Raw genomic sequence first — 16,684 nt, 5'->3', positions numbered from 1 at the left:
ACACCACTTCGAACACAGGGATGAATGCCCACCACACCAGAGGCCTCAAGAGAAAAACAAATAGGCGCGCTTAGTCTGGGAAGCCGTTTGTCCCTTGCCATGTAGAGTGAGGGTACTTGCGTACCCTCCCTGTAGGATGCAGCATAATGAAATGGAACCTTCCTCCAGGTTCAGAACACGTCCACGCGCTTGAATCCTTTGCGCGGACACCTGAGGCGTTTGGTTCTCCCTATGCCTAGGACCATAAGCGCCCGATATTCGGGTCATTAGGCTCGAAAGTGGTGTGCAAAAACATGTAGAACAATTACCCCAGAACGCCATGCCAATATTGTATAGTATGCGGCCATTAGAATTCGCCCGGTCTGCTGTGAAGGACCTGCGGAACCCGACCTAGTAAACCCGCCCGCCACCAGCAACAACCATGCATTTCGTAACAACTTTCAAGGTTGCTGAACAGTCACTCATGATGAATGCGATAGGTTCATCTTCTTGTCGTGTCGGCCTTCGGTCGAATATCTGCAGGTGCCGAGTATCCCAGGTCAGAAAACTTGCATCCCAAGTGAGTCCCGCGAGGGCCATGATGACGTACTTGAGCAGCTTTTCAATCAGATCAACGTGTGTCATGATCATACGGCGGCAGCAATACCTCTTGCAGCCAAGGGCATCCATAGCATCTCTGTAGTGTCGAGCACAGGTTTAGTCAGCCCCTGAATGTCACCTTTGGATGGCATCGCAGGTCCCCTCCCAGTACCACACATACCCGTCAGACATCCCACTGTCGATAAGGTTGAGGAAACGCTCCCAGAGATCGCCAGTGACCTATGCAGTATCACAAGATTTCGAGGTTAGCCGTGGTTTCTCGCAAAAGGGAGGGCGGTCGATCAAGGGCTCTCTACCTTGCCACAGGAGAAGCATCGGATGGGAATAATCATTTTGACTGTTGTGAAGGAGTCTTGGCTCTAACGGTAGCTCAAGACAGGTACGCAAATTGGTAGGCGGGTTTGGCGATGCTTTGACGATTTCCTTTGTCGCAACGAGCTTGTAAATGGCGGGACACGTCGGGAGGCCTGTCGCGTCAGAATGCGGAATCGGCAGAAAAAGGCGTCGCTACAAATTTTTGTACGGGTCTTGTGGGGATTGATTGGTCAGATTTTAACCCCACACCAGCATGCGCCTTATCGCAGAGCTTATCGGCGGGTTGCAGCTCAAAATTTCTTTGAATTGGAGGGTCCGAAGCGTGAGAATTGGAAAGCTGGGTGAAGCATAGCCAGTTAAGCTGCCCGCGGTGAAGAATATTTACACGAGCTCTTTATCCACTTTGAAACCACGCACCAGTCGTTTTTCAAGCGAGCACAGTGAAAGGCTACTTTGCTACAGACTTAGTTATGGACTCGTCTGCAGCAGAAGACGTGCCTTCGCCGGCCATGGCCAAGGGCAAGCGGAAGCGAGACAAGGCGGAGCAGGTCGAGAAGAAGACTTCAAAGCGACACCGATCAAAGTCCAAGCTCCGCGCAAGCGATGCCGAGGCTGCGCTTTCAGCCAAAACCGAGATAGATGACACTGGCGTGGCCCTGGTGAAGACAGAGATTGAGGAAGAGAGCGATGCGGAGGAGCAGGCTCTCGTACCTGCGACAGCTCTGGCCGCAGGATGGAAGATTTCGGAACCTATGGGCGGTCGTCTGGCTGATATAGAGCCTATTTTCAGTCAGGATGAGAAGTCAGTCATTCCAAGCGCTCGACTATGCGAGACAAAAAGCTAACCAAAAAACCATCCCAGATACATCATTCTCGCATACGAAACCTCGATCCAGGTCTACTCCACCGAAGATTCACTCCTCGTCCGCAGGATACCGATCGCAAAGCCGCTACGGAAGCGCAGCAAATCTCATTTCAAGTCCAGCAGCGCTCCACGAGTCTTGGCCGCTGTTCCCTCGTTGACCGAGCCCCAGGTGGTGTGGGTAGCCGACGACTGGCAGGTCATTTGGAAAGTCAACTGGGAGACGGGCGAGGCAGCAGTTCACACCAAATCTGGATTCAAGGTGTCGGCAATGCAAGCTATCAATCCTGCTGGTACCAAAGGCCAGGAGCTTCTCCTCACCTCCGAGAACTCTGCCAAGGGAACCTCGCAGCTCGTGGCGTATGCCACTGCCTCAGGACGAGCTGATCGTTACGAGCTGAATAGCTGCCCTGGAGACATTCACATGCTAAGGGCCACGGCTGATGGTTGCACTGTTGTCGGCGCTATGGACGCCAGATTGCTGATTGCGAAGCTGAGACTGGACAAGGACTCGACCGATGCGCTTGTCGTGTCAAGCGAGACCTACGTCCTTGACGCCCCTGATGACGTGTGTTCTCTTGACGTAAGATTGGCTTCGAGGAAGACAACTTCCACACCCAAGAAGTCAAAGTTGAAACAAAACTCTGGAGTAGCCGAGGCTAGCCTGGTTTTAGATTTTGTGATTGGAACCGTGAGGGGTTCGATATACGTTTATAACGACGTTCTTTCTCCCCTCCAAAAGTCTGGCTCTATCGAGCGGATCCAGCCCAGGCAATATCATTGGCATCCCCGGGCTGTGCACAGCGTCAAGTGGTCTCACGATGGTAAGTTCTCTTGTTACTATTGGGCTGCTTCATTGTACTAACAGGCTATATCCAGGCGAGTACTTTGTTTCTGGAGGAACTGAGAATACCTTGGTTCTGTGGCAGGTTGATACAGGAAGGAGAGAGTATCTCCCCCATTTGTCAGGCTGCGTCAACAACATTATTGTTTCACCTCTGGGCTCTTCGTACGCCGTTACTCTTGACGACAATTCTGCCATGGTTCTTTCCACATCTGAAATGACGCCCACGACGTACATCTCAGGTCTCCAGTCTTTAGTCTTGAGTGACAAGAAGAAGAGAGACAAGGCTGTTCGACGGGTTTGGAAGCCAGTTGAGCAGATTACCAGACCGCTCACTGCTGCCATCAACCCCAGGGAGCCCACACGGCTTTACTTGAGCGTCGGCAACGGCCAGGCTGCTATGAGCACCGATTCTACCCCGTCAGCTGCTTCAGTACAAGTTTTTGATTTCTCCACTTTCCAGAGCTTATCCAAGCAACCTTTGGCTCGTACAAATCCCACCGAAAACAACCTTACGCCGAAAGGCTACCCTGTTACCGAGCCTTGGATTTCGCACATGTCCTTCTCACATCAAGGAGACTGGCTCGCATCCGTCGATGAATGGCAGCCACCAGTCCGCGATCTGGAACCGATTGCCGAGGACAAACATGCAGCCGAGTCACTCAGCCAGGAGAGGAAGGAGATCCACCTCAAGTTCTGGAAGGTCGGCGCGGAAGGCATTGGTCAGATGGAGCTGATATCACGTATTGATGAGGCGCATTTCACCACAAGGCCTGAGTCGATCTTGAGCTTGGCAGCCAGCCCTAGGGCATCTTTATTCAGCACAGTGGGCGCAGATGGCAAAGTCAGGTTGTGGGGGCCATTTTCGCAGCAATCTAGCAAAACGCCTGCGAATGCTCTAGTGGCCAAGGGCCAGGGAGTTCACGCCGCAACTGAGACGGTGGAGGGCTGGTCTTGTGTCCAGGAAATTCCTTTGGCCTCCAACACCAGCATCACAGAGATTGAGGTTGACTCCGCTGATGAGCCACTGAACGCTAAGCCATCAGGTGCCTCGACTTTCTCCGACGACGGCTCGACATTATTCGTTGCATATGGTCTTCCTGACGAGGTGGTGCTGTATATCATTGACGCATCTTCTGGTCGGATACGCAACAGAGTAAACCAGCTCGTTGAAGGCGAGGTTCGTAGCTTGCAAATACTCGGATCGTGTCTGATCATATTAGCCGGTAGCGTCGTTGTCTACGATGTTGTTGAGGATACGATTCGGTACAACGTCACATTTGACGACCCTCACCCGAGCCTGAAGCTGCAGATGACACAATTGGCAGTTGACAAAAGGTCAAAGACATTTGCGCTCGCCGTGCCCGTATTCTACAAGGCAGAAAAGCCCAGTTACAAGAAGGGTGTTGTGTCTGAGGTCGCAGTTTTCACACTTGAAGACGACCGACCAGTCCTTGTGCAGGCCATACCAAACCTCGTCATCTCGTTGCTCCCTGTTCCCGGCTCTGCTGGATTCGTCGCAATTGATTCCGCCGCACATGTGCTCGCGGTTATTCAAGCCACGGCAATTAACCCGCTCGCGGCGCCGTTATCAGACCTGCAACTGGATAAAGTGGCAGATCATGACGACCAAGACGCAATGGAAGTTGACGATGAGGATGAATCCAATGGCAACAAACTGCTGTTGCAACTCAACGGAAACAGCGACGCAATGGACGAAGATAATGACGCGGACGAGATGGAAGATATGGAGACGTACAACGCAATATTGGTGCCCGAGAAGCTGACGCAGATCTTTGATGGCGCCCCTGCATTTGCGCTGCCGCCGATCGAGGATCTCTTCTACCAAGTCTCGGAGCTGATCTCACCCAAAGCGGTTCCTAGTTCTGCTTGAGACCGTCTATCGAGGTCTATTTTCATTTGTTTTCATCTCGGATGGATTACCAGAGCCATCGCTTACCTAACCAAGGTACGTAAAGTAGGTACATAGGTTAGCTTGGCTTCCGATGTCGGTAGTATCGTTGTGTGGGCACGTCTGTGCTTGTGCTGCATTGGAATTGCGCGACTGCGGGGAAGGGATTTCTAACCACATTACGCCATGTTGTAAAGCCAAAGACAAAGGGGTATAAAAGCACTTTACGTACATTGCATCCTCATTAAGACTCTTTAGCGAGGTTTGGAGTTATTACTCGAATTTCTAGTTCATATTCGTCTCATCCATTTCTTTCTTTTGTTCCCTTGTCAAATGTCTGTCTCTGTGTTCATTCACGATTTAAATGTCATAAAGTAACTTGACATCACTGGTTATTCCAACAATATCTGAAAGATACAGTTAAAAGTGGCGCTCCCGACCTTCATACCGATTACTTTTCGCGTGCCCAGAACATCAAAGTCCCGGGCTGCAGGGTGATTTAATTCGAGGTCTTTCCACTTTTTAGGCATAAGACTTATACACGGAAGACCAAGGAGCCGATTATACAATATTTCAAGATGTCATTTACTTCCATCCCTGTGCTTGACCTTTCACTGGCCTCATCGCCGACAACCAAACCAGCATTCCTCGCCGACCTGCGCTCCGCTCTTATGGAAGTCGGCTTCCTGTACCTCAAAAATGTTGGAATCCCTGATTCGCTCTTCGCGTCGGCCATCTCACACGGCCGGGCCTTCTTTGAGCTGCCGCTGGACGAGAAACTCAAAATCGAAATGAAGAACGCGCCGTCATTCCTGGGTTATAGCCGGCTCTCGGCCGAGGTGACGGCCGGCGCGATAGATCACCGCGAGCAGATCGACTTGTCTACCGAGCACGTCGTGCCGACGGCGCCCGACACGCCGAGGTATTACAACCTCCTCGGCCCGAACCAGTGGCCAGACGAGGCGGCCCTGCCCGGGTTCCGCGACACCTTCACCGCGTACATGACGGCCATGGGCGCCGTCTCCATGCGCTTCACGGCGCTGGTGGCCGAGGCCATCGGCCTGCCCGCGTCCGCGTTTGAGCGCTATTTTGAGCGCAGCATCCAAGACCAGCAGCACAAGCTCAAGATCGTCAAGTACCCCGACGTCGGGGAGCTCGGGGCGGACGGGGCAGCCAGGCAGGGCGTCGGCCCGCACAAGGACAGCATGTACACAAGTTACCTGCTCCAGGCCAGCGGGCACCGCGGGCTGCAGGTGCAGAACCTGCGCGGCGACTGGGTCGACTGCCCTCCCGTGGACGGGACGCTGGTCGTGGCCATTGGGCAAGGGCTCGAGGCGCTGACGGGCGGCGTATGCGCGAGCACGACGCACCGCGTGCTGTCGCCCGCCGCCGGAGAGGGCGCCCGCTTCTCCATCCCCTTCTTCCAGGGCGTCAGGCTCGACACCGAGTTCGAGGAGCTCGAGACGGCTGGGCTGGGACGCGCCGTGCCAGAAGAGGTGCGGGAGCAGCGCAGAAGGGTGCTGCTGGAGGGCAGCGGCCAGCGGCTGGACGACGTGGAGTTTACGTTTCGCACGGGAGGGGTCGCGAAGACGCTCGGCGAGGCGACGCTCAGGAACCGCGTCAAGAGCCACCCGGACGTGGGTGAGCGGTGGTACCCCGATATTCTGGCGAGCATCAGGGAGGAGCAGAGGATCGCCGGGAGGCAAGGTGCTGGGACGAGCACAGCACCTGGAGTGGAAAAGCTCAGGGGCGATGCGCAGGCTGTCTGAGAGCACTTTCGGTTGATGTCTTGGCACAGGGACAGGGAGGGAAGTTCCCAATGCGGCAAGTAGAGGGACAGCATGCAAATAGGCTGCAAGAGTAAGTCATAAACACAGACAGAGATTTTTCAAGTCGTGAATTCATGTCAATCTTGTTCCTCATATCGATCCAGCCAAGCAAACAGCCATAAAATCCTCAGAAGTGATCCTGACAAAGAGTGCAAACAGCCCCCAGTGCATATCAAGTCGCCTGCGCTCGGCGCCCCGAAAGATCATTCTTCAGAAGTTTGCTCTATAGAGAAACTGAATACCAGACTGGAGCCAGCCGAAAACTCGATTCCATTGTACTAGGAATAGACGATCGCTGCAAAAGCCAAAAGCCACAAATGCTCCTGAGTAACTCCCTGCTCCCAACACCGTTGGCCCCTCCCTAGTGACCAATTAATGTGTCCAGCATAGAAGTGTACCTATTTGCCGTATGTCGGGAAGCAGTCGGCAATCGTCTTGCTGTGCTTGTTCTCGGCGTGTTGGAGCAATCTACAAAGTCGCAAATGGAATTGTCAGCGAAGTCCTGACCAGGCCCAGAGGGCAGGGGCGCGAGCAGCGAAGGGTTTGCAACGTACTGGGGCTCTCGCGTGGTCATCAAGAAGGTCGACTTGCAAATCTCGCACTGAATGTTTTTGGCATTCTCGTTCTAAAGAAAAGGTTGGTTCATTGTGTCAGTTCGGTTTCGGCGATGGCCCTATGCGGCTGGGCAAGTCAAAAAGCGGCGCCACATACGACTTTGAGCTGCGACTTCGGCGCGCTCTTTGCGTCCTTGGCGTTGCGCTCGCGCTTCTGCTGTGCTCGGTTGCCCTGTTCGCAGTGGTTATTCACCCGTCAGCTTCCAATCTCAATGTCAAGTTCGCTTGGAATAATGGCGGCTAGGGCGGGGCAGTAGGGCGTTGGCTGATCGCCAACAGCCCTGATGGGGACTCGCTTACGTTGCCCATTTTGAACTACTCTGTCTACTTGAGTCTAATATGTTTATAGTCTTGCTGGTCGGGAGTGCTGGCTGTCTGTGCTTTGCGAGGTACGCCGAGGATCGTCACATAGAAAGGAGAAAAAAAGAAGTCAAGAGTCGCGACCGCTTACTCTGCCAGCAACGAAGATCGTCCATTTTTTTAGTGGGTCGACACCGGGAGCAGTGGGGGGTTGTCGCGATCTGGACCCCTGGCCCCATGGGCCAAGAGGGTCGTTTACTGGTCTTGGTCGTACAGTATTACAGTATTGATCCAACTGGTGCAGATGCACGTGATATTAAGGGACATACATGCAAGCTGTCGTCAGGTGCTCGTATTTAGTCTGGCTGTCTGGGTGTTTTGTCCGAGGCCAAATATCTGACGGTTTATGTAGCGCAATAATATGCTGGTTGTATCATTGGGATGAAAGATATGCCGATGATTTTTATGGAAGGAAAAAAAAAAAAAAAAAAAAAAAAGGAAGTCGTTGCTCGCTGTCCACGTTCATACCTTAGGCGTCATTTCAGTCCCCTGGTTCCTGGTCTGATCTGGTCTGTGCACCGTCTCATAAGCAAGCGCGACCGTTGAAGCTAATCGACAGCACAGAGAGAGAGGCGCGTGTCACTAGACTTGCTGTGTCGTCATCGCTCTTTCTTTATTTTGAACTCAATGTTGAGCACGTATTTACGCACTCGATCCCAGGCAAAGGTGAGGTGAAGGTACTAATAAAACTTACACTGCTACATGTATGTGCATGATTATAGGCACGAAGCTTCAGTGCAACTGTAAAGAAAAAAAGTCTTTCATCTCTAGGATTCTCAACCTGATCTACTGGTAAATCAAAAAGCGTCAACCCTGATTTTTTATTGGAACCGTGAGCAGCAGGGGCTTTGACACGCACCTCGACTTGCCTACCTAGTTGGTTACCTACCTAGTTTCAAGCTCGATCCAGTTGAGCTTCGACCAACTTCGCCTTGATCGCATCAAGCAACCTAAAAAGCAATACCGAAAAACCAAAAGAAGAAAACAACAAAGAGAAGACAAAAAAAACCATATTGCGTCTTTTACGCAGTTTCTTACCCAGAATCCAAAAGGGCTGAGGCATCTGACAGAAGCTTCGCTAAGAACTCCCGCCGAGGTTCGTCAAGCGAGGTACCTCTACCATCACGACTTAAAATATAGTCGGGTTGCTAGCAACCATGGTTGGGTACGGAAATGCTATTGTCTCGCCGGACGAGATTACAAAAGCAGAATTTGAGAAGGCTCGCCGGGAATACACAGCCCTCATCCAAGTCATCTCCGAAACCAAAGCCAGTTCGTATACTTCTTCTTATCCTTGTCATTTGTTCTTTTCGGCAATTTCTTTTCGGTGCCTTATTTCTTGTCGACTAAATCTATATATCAAGCCGTTAACCAATCTCTACAGCCATCACAAGATTCAAAACCGCCCAAAAAACTCTGGCGGAGCTGGACAAGTGGCGTTACAAAGCGATCCTGAAACAGCAAGATGGGCAATCAAGCCTCAGCTATGATGATGTTCAACAGCTAGTCGAATGGAAACTACGGCATGGCAAGTTCCGGCCCATGATCCAGAAGTACATTGATTCCAACGACCCTGCTTCGGTTGAGTCTTGTATCAGCGCCGGTCTCGCCATATACCACGAGACCAAGGATGCCTCAGCCGGCATGGCCGAAATTGTTAAGCATGTCAAGGGCATGGGACCTGCCACGGCCTCGCTGATGCTGTCCGTCTTCGACCCCAACAAGGTCATCTTTTTCAGTGACGAGGCCTACCTGTGGCTGTGTTGCGATTACACCAATCCGTCCGCATCCAAGATCAAGTACAACATGCGCGAGTATCAGAATCTTGACCGCGCCGCCCGCCTGCTGGCCGCGAGGCTAGGCGTGCGTGCCGTTGATGTTGAGCAGGTAGCCTTTGTGCTCATGCACAAGCAGTACGCCGCCGCCCGCGCCATGCCCTCGCCCCCCGTATCGTTGGCAATAACGAGTCCGACGCCGCCCCGCAGCAAGCGCACCCCTTCGGATACCATCGCCAAACTTGAGATGGACAAAGACGTGGTCTCAAGCGGTAAGGCCGACCTCTCGACAGGCGAGACTGTTGATGCCAACAGGATTGTAAGTAGATCCAAGGATTCAAAGACCATCGGGCGCACGACTGCCTTCACGAGGATCACGCCCAACGGCGGCTGGACTTCGCCTCGGGCCGAATTTACGGCGCTGAGGGAGCTGTCAGGCGGAAATATCAGGCCGGCAGCTGTGACCGGGCTGCTCACTCCTTTTGGGAATGTTGATGGTTGCAGTGCTGATGAGATACAGGATGAGAACGACGTACCCATGGAGGAGGCGCCCCCGGTTGTGAATTCCAAGCGAGTAGCAGCCGGGGGTAAGCCGTCGGCGCTACCAGGCAAGGGAGAAAAGAAGAGGAAAAACGGGAGCGTGGCTCCTGAGGAGCCCACTCGGCGGTCCACTCGGCTCAAGAAGGCTTAGTGAAGTGCCGTATTTGGCTGGAATCGGTCTATAACTATCTCATGGACCAAGTTGGAGCTTGAAGAAGTCACAAGGTTGGATGTGACAGTTTAGATTGAAAGCAAGGGCATAGCTTGCTTTGTCTGCCGATATAGGGTATTCCTGCCTGTCGGCCCCTTGTCCGTGTTTTTGAGAGTGATGGGTGCGGATACGAGCTTGGTTAAGATTTTGTAATGCAGCGCGTATGTTTTCTGGGTGGCGAGGAATATCACACGCAGCCTTTTCTTGAAGTAATGTATAAAATATAACAGAAGGCCTGTGGTCTTTGGTATTTTCATGACGGATTGGAACAAAATATTTGAGCAATTAGAGCGTTCAAAGAGTCCTGTTTTCTTCCCTCCAGAACACATGCGTGACAAATTACGTTACAGAAGCAGACCAAACAGATAGACCAACACGTCTTACATGACGTCTTGACCACCCCCCTTGTATAGCCACTTGGTCGGCTCGAAAAACACCTCAAGGCTCACAAAGTCAAACGTACCAATGGCGGCGCTGATGTCGTGCCAGCCCTCGAGCCCCTGTACGCCGCCGACTTCTGTGGCGTCAGTCTCCTCGTGCAGGTCCCAGCTCCCGTCGATCTTACCGCCCCTGGTGAAGAAGATGACGACCCTGCCGCCGGGCCCGCCGGCGAACTTCATGCCCAGCCCGATCCTCTCGCCACGCCGGAACGGCCTCGTGAAGCTGCAGCCGCCGGCCAGGTCGTTGGTGTAGCGATGGCCATCGTCGCCGTGCACGGCCAAGCTGGCGCGGTGCCAGCCCGGGAGGCGGAATGGCGGGTAAGGCAGCGCGGCGAAGCCGACGGCCAGAGAGGTCTCGTCGGCGCGGCTGTCGCTGCGGATCTGGACCTCGTAGTAGACGACAGTCGGCTTTCTGGGGGCGGCGCTGGGTTGCGGCGGCTGCTGCTGGCGGCCCGCGCAGTACAGCGGCGGGTAGGCGAGCACAGTGGCGTCGGTGCAGCGACGGTCGGCGGTGCGCAGTTCCCAGTGGCCTTGGCCGAGCCAGCGGAGCAAGCCGCGGAAGTTGGCCGGCTGCATAAGGCGCGGGTTGTGGGCCTCATGGGCGGCGGCCGACGGAGGGTCCAGCGCCAGCGGCGGTGACAAGGGGTGCGCCGCGCACCAGGCCTCGCCAGCCTCCATCTCGAACTCGGATGCGTTGTTGGCCGGAGAGAACTCGTGGTGCGAAAATATGTCCGGCGGGGGCGGGAAGAGGGATGTGTCCGGGACGGCGGCTTGCCAGTCGTGCTGGGGTTGTTGTTGCTGCTGCTGCTGCTGCTGCTGGGCTGGGGCGGCCGGATTGCTGTAGTCCGGGGGAGGGCCTAGGGGTAGTGCGTATTCTGTTGTTGACGTGGTGTTTCCTGCTGCTGCTCCGGGAGGAGGCCCTGGTGGCGGTGCATAGTCGTCACTTGTCGCTGCTGGGGGCTGGGGGGTATGCGAAGGAGGCGGTCCTGGAGGTGGTGCAAAATCGTCACTTGTCGCTGCTGGGGGCTGGGGGGTATGCGAAGGAGGCGGTCCTGGAGGTGGTGCAAAGTCATCATCGACCACGGGCGGCGCAGATCGAGGAGACTGCGACGATCCAGGAGGCGGTCCCGGCGGCGGCGCATACTCCTCAGGCTGCTGTTGTGGTTGCTGCTGCTGCTGTTGTGGCGCCGGATAGGAAGTCTTCGATGCCGGCGGGACCGATGCCGAGTTCTGCTGAGGTACAGAGGCCGCAGGTTTGGGTCCGACGGCGGACGAGTCACGCTGAGATTTGCTGCCGAAGCACATGATGGCGGCTTGGACAGATGAACGTGATGAGTAGTAGCGGACCAGGTATAACCAAAGGTGAGTTCTAACAATTCCTCTCAGTTTTTATCTGAGTAGGATAGGGCTCCCGTGTTGGAAGACGGACAGCCAAATCCTTGAACAGGCAGCCACACAGCCCTCTCCACAGTTGACTCCGTATATCTTTGTTCTAGCCGACCAACGACCAAAAATGCAATCTGCCAACGTGTGGCGGGCCCTTATTTTGGGTATGGCTGTTGGCCCGCCCCTGTGCTTTTCACAGGAGGTTTAAGCAACGAATACGATAGTGTAGACGCCTTTGCAGAAAATCGGAATTTTTTTAACTTTTTATTTTTTTTTTGAAGAGGAAAATGAGCAAGAAAAACGATGACGAATGAATGGAAGTAAAGCGACAAGGGCGCAACGGAAAGCTGTCAGGGATGCGGATAAATGAAGAAAGGAATACAATGTATTACCTACCGAAGTTGGTGGGTTGGTCACTGTGGTGACGACAAGAGGGGCGCAGCAACAGGCAAGAAAAAAAAGTAAAGTAAGCAAACGAAAGCGGAAATCCGGTGCGAATCACTTGCGGGGAAACGCAATCTCCCCAATGCGAACAAATGACAGAAGCCCCAAATAGGCTGTAGAAGTTCTGAACTAGGTACCTACCTTGGGTAGCTTGGTAGGCAACTAACAACAGCAAGGTACAGTGGGACAGGCGCCCAGAGTTTCGGTACTGTACAACCTTGACTGATTTCCATCAATCAAAGACCATTTCGTTTGACAGATGGAACGAACGATTTAGCCGGACGACGGACGAAGCTTCTTACACAGGCTGCAGCACACTCAGGTCAAGCAGTCTGCAAACGTTTAATCACAATCACATTTTATGAAAATCACTTTCAAGGCGTTGGGCAATTTCAATCAACGTTGAACAACATAACAAATCCTCGATTGAACTTGACTGATCAGAAAATAAAAATCCCAGCTGATCTGCGAGCTAAACAAGCCTATCTCTTCGATTTCCAGAACCTCGGAAAAAAAGCAAGATAGCAACAAAAAGTCAACCAAAGTGGACGGACAAAGAAAAAAACGGAACCGTGTCCGTAAAAGTCCGTCCAAAAGAACAAGAAGAACAAAAAAAGCCAAAATACCAACGCCCCATCGATGTTCATGCCTCAAGTTGGGAACATCGGTTATGCAGGATTCCGATATGCTGGTTATCCCCCCCTTTAGTTCCTTCGAGATGAATGCAGCTATGCCATGCTTGATGTTCGCAAGGAAAATAACATGAAAAGACGAGAAAAGAAGAGAAAGCGCGTGTAAAACAACGCCCTTCTGCCGTCCTATATGCCCCGAGAGAAGAAGAAGAACCATATGTAAAAGTATGCCATGCATGTGAACTTCAGAAGTTTACGCAGAAAAAAAAGACAGAAACTGGTTTATATGAAATATAAAACAAAGAAATAGCAGAATAAACAAGGCAGCGAAAAAAAAGACAAAGACCGTTAAGGAAAGGAGGGTATCTCAAGAAGAACCATGACTGTGCTCCCCCAAAAGCCTTGAACGCCACATACCGAACTACCTTTATCCATGAAACGAAAAAAAAAAACAAGATGCCACGCACGAATCCCTCTTTCGAAGAGGCTGCTCTCACTGTTTAGAGAGCGACAAACGTTTAAAAGAGCAAAACACCTGTAACAAAAAAAGAACGTTTTTCAAATGATTCATGGCCAATGTGAATGCCTGAAAATATGTAAAAAAAGAATGGAATGGGTATCATTTCATGAAGAAGAGTGAGAAGCAAAAAACTGAAGAAAAGAATGAAGGGGACCGGTGATCACCAATCAGCTGTGAAAAGAACCAAACCAACCCTGACCACGACGAATGAGCATCATAGGTATGGGCTCAATTTCAGAGGGACGGGTAGTTACAGGCTTGTTGTTCTCCTTGGGAGCGTCTTTGGGGGCATCGGTGTTAGGGGTTGCGGGAGCTGCCGGGGCGTCCTTAGGAGCATCCTTGGGAGCATCCTTGGGAGCGTCCTTGGGAGTTTCTTTGGGAGCTTCTTTGGGAGCTTCTTTGGGAGCATCCTTGTTAGGAGTTGCGGGAGCTGCCGGGGGAGGAGTGGGTGCGGCGCCATTGGCAGCCGTGACGGTGACGGTGGTCGCGCCCTGGGTGACAGTCACAGTCTTGACCTGCTTCTCAAAAGTCGTAGGCACTGCGCCCGGTGGGTTGGTCGGAGCGGCAGCGGGCGGGTTCGTCTTGGGGGGAGCGTCTTTGGGAGATTCCTTGGGCTTGTCATCCTTGGGGGGAGGGGGAGGATCCTTAGGCTTGTTATCCTTGGGAGGGTCTTTTGGCTTGTCATCCTTCTTGTCGTCCTCCTTGGGCTTAGGTGGAGCGGCTCCTCCCTTGGGAGCACCGTCGGGCAGGCCCATCGTCAGCTGTTTGGGGTCGGCAGCGTTCTTGAGGTTCTGCTTGTCGTCAAACTTGAAAGGCTCATTCGACTTGATCTTATCGTCGAGTGTAATCTCCATGCAAGAGCTGTAAAACTCCTTGGACACGACCTTGGCACCGTTGAGGTTATCGCTGGTCAGTGCAGTGTTTTCCTTGTCCGTGATACTAAAGTCCCAGACCCAGTAGATAGTCAAGTCGCCCTTTGTGATATCCGCAGGCAGCTTGATGTCGTTCTGACACCAGTTGTGAATGTCCGAGTCCTTGCCGGGCTGGGTGAACCCTGGCAGCGCCTGTCTCCTGTTGCTCTCTGGTTTGTTGTTCTTACCCTCAAAGCAGCGTTCATCGTCGTAGTTGCGCTTAGCCAAAAGGCGACCCTTCTTGTCACCACCCTGGCCGTCGGCCGTCCACTTCTGGTGGACATCCTGAATGGCCTGACCGTCCCTGGGCTCTGTCGTCGCGTAGATGTAGACTGTGCCTCGATTCTTGGGCTTCATAAGGTCTGGCCCAGTCACGTGGCCGTTCTCCAAGTAGCGAATAGCAATGGTCTCGCCTGGGGCGGCCTTGAGCTTGGGGAACTGGGCATTCTTGTAGCCATCGGCCATCTTTCCAAGAACTGGGTTGCACAAAGGTCCCTTGATTGGGTCGTTGGGACCGCCGAGGTTCTTGGAGAAGTTGTCATCTACAGCGCCTCCTCGAGGTCGAAAGTTTCGTGTGTAGCCTTTTGGCTCCAAGAACTCGCCATTTTTGCCGATTCGTTGAATGGCCTCTGGCCAAGAGTGGGCAGTGGCCTCCCCAGCCAGTAGAAGTAGGGCGGAAAGGGCGCCCGATGCTGATATCGCGAACTTCATGATTGGTGACAACGATGTGAGTGGAGATGTTGGGTAAGTAGGAATTTTTGGATTGATAGATCCGGTAGCGGAAAGGCGAGAAGCCTTTGTCTGTTGTCTCGGGAAACCAGATGTATCAAAGATGATCCGAGTTGAACTGTTGGTTGAATCTGTGGAGAGATATCACTGGTCTTGTTTCGCTCAGCGATTCGTTGGTCAAGATGTTTGTTGCTGTGTTTTCGAACGTTGGTGAGAAAATAGGCGAGATAGAACAATGGTATATGTTTGTGAATGGCAGAATAGAATGGAAGGGAAAAGGAGAGGACCCTCGATGAGGAAAACAGGGGGGGGGGGGGGGGGTAGGGACTGTATTTTGTATCAACCCAAGTGGGAGGGATCACGCTCAACGTGGAGTGTTCAGGCCTGCTGAGTGTAAAAGGAGAGGGATATGAAAGGCGGCTTTGAGTAACTAGTCATCCCGATTGTGGCTCACAAAGACATTGTGGTGTCCGGGGATAAAGGATTCGTCGTGCCTAGAAAGAAATGCAAAGGCAAGCACAAAGCGGAGCCGGTTGTTGGTGGGGTTCGCCCGGCTTTGTTCACGCCTTTGGACTGCCGGTGCTTTGTTGCGTCTGGGTTGCGCAAAATTTGGGTGGTGCCAGTCCCTGGAGGTGAGGCAGAGGTGACCAGAAAGCAATAAGCTGCTGACGGTGTCGATTTTGAGGGATCGACCGTGTTGTCCCAAAAGGGAAGGCGCAGCAAAGATGGAATAAGACGAAAGTCTCCCAAAACTCCGAACCCTGACCAAATTACTTGCTGACTGTGTAGAGCTATAAGTCGAATCTGGGTCTGCCAAGCCCACATTTAGCTTTCCCCCTCCCTTCCGAACAGTCGTTGTAGTAAGTAGATGGCGATGGCCCGCAGGTCTGACGAGTTTTGTTGCCTGCAGAACTCGAAAGTCTTTCTTTGTCGATCCCGTCGAGGCTCGCTTCAGTCCAGGCACAAAATAAAATTGAGGTGATACTTGAGATCCGATGCCCGAACGGGGATGCGATGGGACGGACAAGGCAAACTGAGCTTCCAGAACACAACCTTTATTTAGATCTCCCAAACGAGTTTGGCTAAACAAAACGAAACAACGATTGCTGTCAACCCGACCTGGCTTGACTCAGTGTTGGCTGCTGAAGATGGGATGGACGAGTGTCAGAGGTCATAAAGATGGGAAGAGTCCAGTTGGGTTTTTGAACATGAGTAGGTTCGTCCGTATCAGGCCGTTCGAGTGGATTTGAGAGATGACGACGACGGATCTGGTGACTCGACTCCGGGTGGATGTTACGGTAGAGAAGCAGAAGAAGAAACAGGTTGATAATATATCCCTGTGCCTATGGATGCTAGACAGAGGAAGCCACTGGATATCGTGTCGTCTTCGCAGAGACGTGAAGCTGGCCGGCCAAGATGGTCGCCCCCATCATGAGACGACGCGACTTTACCTCTTTGTATTATCTGCCCTGCTTTGTCCAATACCCCCATTGAATTTCCTTTTCTTTTGGCGCCGGCTTTCGAGCCGCCACCCGAATGATGGGCCCAGGAAGACCCCGGACTAAGTATGCTATAGCAAAAAAAAAGGGCATACAAGTCGGCTTCTCTGCTTGGGTTTTGGCTTTTTGGCGCACCATGAAGATCGTTTTCCCCCTTCTATTACCCCTGTCCTTGACTTTCTTCTTTTGTCAGGGTGGGCATGGCAAAAGAACGACACCCCATCGATTCGCATGGGACTGGCGGTTCCGTGGGTGGAACCC

The 16,684-nt window shown here is 52.7% G+C and overlaps 7 protein-coding genes across 7 annotated transcripts; 3 read left to right on the top strand and 4 right to left on the bottom strand.

Annotated features, from left to right (window-relative positions):
• Nucleotides 1–461: 461 nt before the first annotated feature.
• MGG_15646 (DNA-directed RNA polymerase N/8 kDa subunit) lies at nt 462–932 on the bottom strand (the record flags this gene model as incomplete). Its single annotated transcript, XM_003714076.1, has 4 exons — nt 462–516; nt 590–676; nt 761–819; nt 897–932. 4 exons carry the CDS (start codon nt 930–932, stop codon nt 462–464), a joined length of 237 nt encoding a protein of 78 aa, XP_003714124.1.
• Nucleotides 933–1,424: 492 nt separating this feature from the next.
• MGG_01224 (WD repeat-containing protein) lies at nt 1,425–4,515 on the top strand (the record flags this gene model as incomplete). Its single annotated transcript, XM_003714075.1, has 3 exons — nt 1,425–1,717; nt 1,778–2,601; nt 2,657–4,515. 3 exons carry the CDS (start codon nt 1,425–1,427, stop codon nt 4,513–4,515), a joined length of 2,976 nt encoding a protein of 991 aa, XP_003714123.1.
• A 596-nt stretch (nt 4,516–5,111) lies between these two features.
• Nucleotides 5,112–6,302, top strand: MGG_01223 (naringenin 3-dioxygenase; the record flags this gene model as incomplete). Its single annotated transcript, XM_003714074.1, has 1 exon — nt 5,112–6,302. The coding sequence occupies one exon, from the start codon at nt 5,112–5,114 to the stop codon at nt 6,300–6,302; it is 1,191 nt and encodes a 396-aa protein (XP_003714122.1).
• A 19-nt stretch (nt 6,303–6,321) lies between these two features.
• On the bottom strand, nt 6,322–7,379 carry MGG_01222 (uncharacterized protein). The gene is made up of 4 exons (XM_003714073.1): nt 7,277–7,379; nt 7,074–7,148; nt 6,917–6,987; nt 6,322–6,830 (listed from the first exon to the last, which is right to left on the bottom strand). The coding sequence occupies exons 1-4, from the start codon at nt 7,283–7,285 to the stop codon at nt 6,761–6,763; spliced, it is 225 nt and encodes a 74-aa protein (XP_003714121.1). The 5' UTR covers nt 7,286–7,379; the 3' UTR covers nt 6,322–6,760.
• A 236-nt stretch (nt 7,380–7,615) lies between these two features.
• On the top strand, nt 7,616–10,192 carry MGG_01221 (uncharacterized protein). Its single transcript, XM_003714072.1, has 3 exons — nt 7,616–8,608; nt 8,721–9,430; nt 9,632–10,192. Exons 1-3 carry the CDS (start codon nt 8,494–8,496, stop codon nt 9,800–9,802), a joined length of 996 nt encoding a protein of 331 aa, XP_003714120.1. The 5' UTR covers nt 7,616–8,493; the 3' UTR covers nt 9,803–10,192.
• MGG_01220 (uncharacterized protein) lies at nt 9,611–12,097 on the bottom strand. The gene has a single exon (XM_003714071.1). The coding sequence runs from the start codon at nt 11,605–11,607 to the stop codon at nt 10,243–10,245; it is 1,365 nt and encodes a 454-aa protein (XP_003714119.1). The 5' UTR covers nt 11,608–12,097; the 3' UTR covers nt 9,611–10,242.
• A 1,160-nt stretch (nt 12,098–13,257) lies between these two features.
• On the bottom strand, nt 13,258–14,660 carry MGG_01219 (uncharacterized protein; the record flags this gene model as incomplete). Its single annotated transcript, XM_003714070.1, has 2 exons — nt 13,258–13,299; nt 13,539–14,660. 2 exons carry the CDS (start codon nt 14,658–14,660, stop codon nt 13,258–13,260), a joined length of 1,164 nt encoding a protein of 387 aa, XP_003714118.1.
• Nucleotides 14,661–16,684: the final 2,024 nt, after the last annotated feature.

This window comes from Pyricularia oryzae, chromosome 2, assembly GCF_000002495.2.
Source record: "Pyricularia oryzae 70-15 chromosome 2, whole genome shotgun sequence".
Classification (NCBI taxonomy): Eukaryota; Fungi; Ascomycota; class Sordariomycetes; order Magnaporthales; family Pyriculariaceae; genus Pyricularia; species Pyricularia oryzae.
This window is presented reverse-complemented; position numbering and strand designations above follow the sequence as displayed.